The 2,647-nt window shown below is 44.4% G+C and overlaps 1 protein-coding gene across 1 annotated transcript; it reads left to right on the top strand.

The window, feature by feature from the left end:
* Positions 1-1,465: 1,465 nt before the first annotated feature.
* LOC100461968 (keratin-associated protein 11-1) lies at positions 1,466-1,927 on the top strand. Its single transcript, XM_002830624.1, has one exon. It carries the CDS (start codon positions 1,466-1,468, stop codon positions 1,925-1,927), a length of 462 nt encoding a protein of 153 aa, XP_002830670.1.
* The last annotated feature ends 720 nt before the right edge of the window (positions 1,928-2,647 follow it).

Below are 2,647 nucleotides of genomic sequence, written 5' to 3'. Positions count from 1 at the left end.
TCCAATTAGGGATTTCTGAGGAGTCTTGACATAACGCTGTTTGCTTTGTGGATATTTAAAATGTAGCTTACCTGTAGCCCTCAAATATATGGAAATCCATTTTATCCCCTTGCGCTCCCCCATGTAAACTAGTTTAAAAATGAGTCAGATCCTACAGCTGTTTTGGGACAGAAATACCACTGACCACTTGAAGCGATGTTGAAGTTGCTTATTTTGCCAGAGTTGAGGCAGTTTATTCATCTATGTTCAGGTGGACCCAAACGAGCCATCATTCTGGTGTTTAAAATTTATTATATTGTAGTGAGATGAAATAAAATAGAGTGATATCCTTGTAGCTTCCCCAAGCATAAAAAGAATAATTAAATATTATAGCACACTCTTCACACATCTCTTCATTACCAAACATTGATTAAGTGCCTGCTTCCCCCAACTCTGCCTCCCCCTTATCCCTGATGGAGACAATGACCTTGAAGAGCCTTTAGTTTGTCCATAATTAAAATGCATTCTATCTATATGTGTGAAAATAAATATATTTTGAACATATTGAACAAATTGGGAGAAAGACACTGTACCCTTTCAAATTAACATTATGATAATTTTAAACATTAACTAAGCCTTTTCCACTGGCATATTAATGAGACCCAGGAGTCACTATTATCTATTGTTATTAAATTAAACATTTTAGGAATAAAGCTCATCAATTTATTTAGAAAGGGTCTTGGCTACAAATACAGTTGCCCTTAATTAGCTTCTAATTTGCTTTGTTGCTTGAACATAAAGGCTGGGTCCCACTGCCCTCTAGCCTTCCCACGGGCATCTTGTTTGAGTCAGTTGATTAATTTTGAGAGCCAGCTCAGACTTTGGATACAAGTCTCTGTGCCCTTTGTTCCTGTCAGGTGTTGTCATTGTCATCTTGAAACATATTCAAGGAGGCACCTTCCCAATGAGGAGCTCCGTTAGGTGTGGTAGAGTGACTGATTAAGTTATGTTTAAAAGATATTAAGTCCAGTGACAAACAAAACAGGGCATGGGCTTGTAATTGGTCCTGGTAGGGAGGGAGAGAGTGTGTGATGGTAGGATGGTGGCATCTTTGGTAGGATGAGTGTCAGGTCAACACTCATCATAAGCAAGATGAATGAGGGACAACGTGTGGGCTGGGATGACCAATAGCTTTGAAGCTGCCAACCAGCCTTCTTAATCAGACTAAGTACAGTACAGAAGACTTGTGATTTAGTTACCAAACTACTAAACTTTCTTTATGAGGGTGAAGGCTTCTTAAGAGACAATTAATGTGTAGATTCACAAGATGTTCTAAGGCAAGCTGGTCTGAGCCAAAGAAGCCACGGAGACCAGGGAGAGAGCCCCACCCACCAGCAAGGATATATAAAAGCTCAGGAGTCTGAAGTGACATTCACAACTCAGGAGGTAACTTCATCAAGCTACCTGCAGTCCTCTGTCTGACATCATGTCCTTCAACTGCTCCACAAGAAATTGCTCTTCCAGGCCCATTGGAGGACGCTGCATTGTTCCAGTGGCCCAAGTTACCACGACTTCCACCAGTGATGCTGACTGCCTGGGCGGCATCTATTTGCCCAGTTCCTTCCAGACTGGCTCTTGGCTCCTGGACCACTGTCAGGAGACCTGTTGCGAGCCCACTGCTTGCCAGCCAACCTGTTACCAGCGAACTTCATGTGTCTCAAACCCTTGCCAGGTGACCTGCTCTCGACAAACTACCTGTGTTTCCAACCCCTGCTCAACGACCTACAGCCGGCCGCTCACCTTTGTCTCTAGTGGATGTCAGCCCCTGGGAGGCATCTCCAGTGTCTGCCAACCAGTGGGCGGCATCTCTACTGTCTGCCAGCCAGCCTGTGGGGTCTCCAGGACGTACCAGCAGTCCTGCGTGTCAAGCTGCCGAAGAACCTGCTAAGTGTGTAGGAGCCAGTGAGCGAATCAAGACTCCACGACCTGCCAGCTGTTTCCAGGATCTTCCAGCATGCTGCTTGTCCCTGAATGGCTCTTCATAGCAGACCCTTCTTCTGACTGCCTGACTGCTGGCTACTAGCCATGCACACGCTGTCTTTGGCACCCTAAAATTTTTCTGGCCAGCCCTAAGCTTGTTTTAAGGGTTGCTCACTGGTGCTGTGTATGCCTCTGGATGTGTCCAGAAGCTTTACCATCCACGCCCCAGTCTCTGATGCTTTTGACATGTTTTCACCTTGCTGCTGTATCTCCTGGCCTCTGCTTTCGTGTCTCGCAAAAACAGAGCTTGTCTCACCATGTATTTCTCAATAAACCTGCAGTAGTTGGCATTGCAAATGTATGTCTCAGCAGAATTCTTTTTTAAACATTTCAACTTTTAATTTAGATTTTGGGGGGTACATGTGCAGGTTTGCTACAGGGGTATACTGTGTGATGCTGAGGTTTGGGGTATGATTGAACCCATCTATCAAGTATTGAACATAGTACCCAATAGGTAGTTTTCCAACCCTTTTCCCTCTTCCTCCCTCCCCACTCTTGTAGTTGCCAGTGTCTATCGTTTTTGTATTTATGTCCATGCGTACCTAATGTTTTGCTCCTACTTATTAGTGAGAACAGGTGGTATTTAGTTTTCTCAACAGAGTTCCTTGTTTGCAAGAGTCTTTGGTCT

This window comes from Pongo abelii, chromosome 22 (assembly GCF_028885655.2).
Source record: "Pongo abelii isolate AG06213 chromosome 22, NHGRI_mPonAbe1-v2.0_pri, whole genome shotgun sequence".
NCBI classification, from domain to species: Eukaryota; Metazoa; Chordata; class Mammalia; order Primates; family Hominidae; genus Pongo; species Pongo abelii.
Note: the sequence above shows the minus strand (reverse complement) of the source record. Positions and strands in the feature narration are given on the sequence as shown.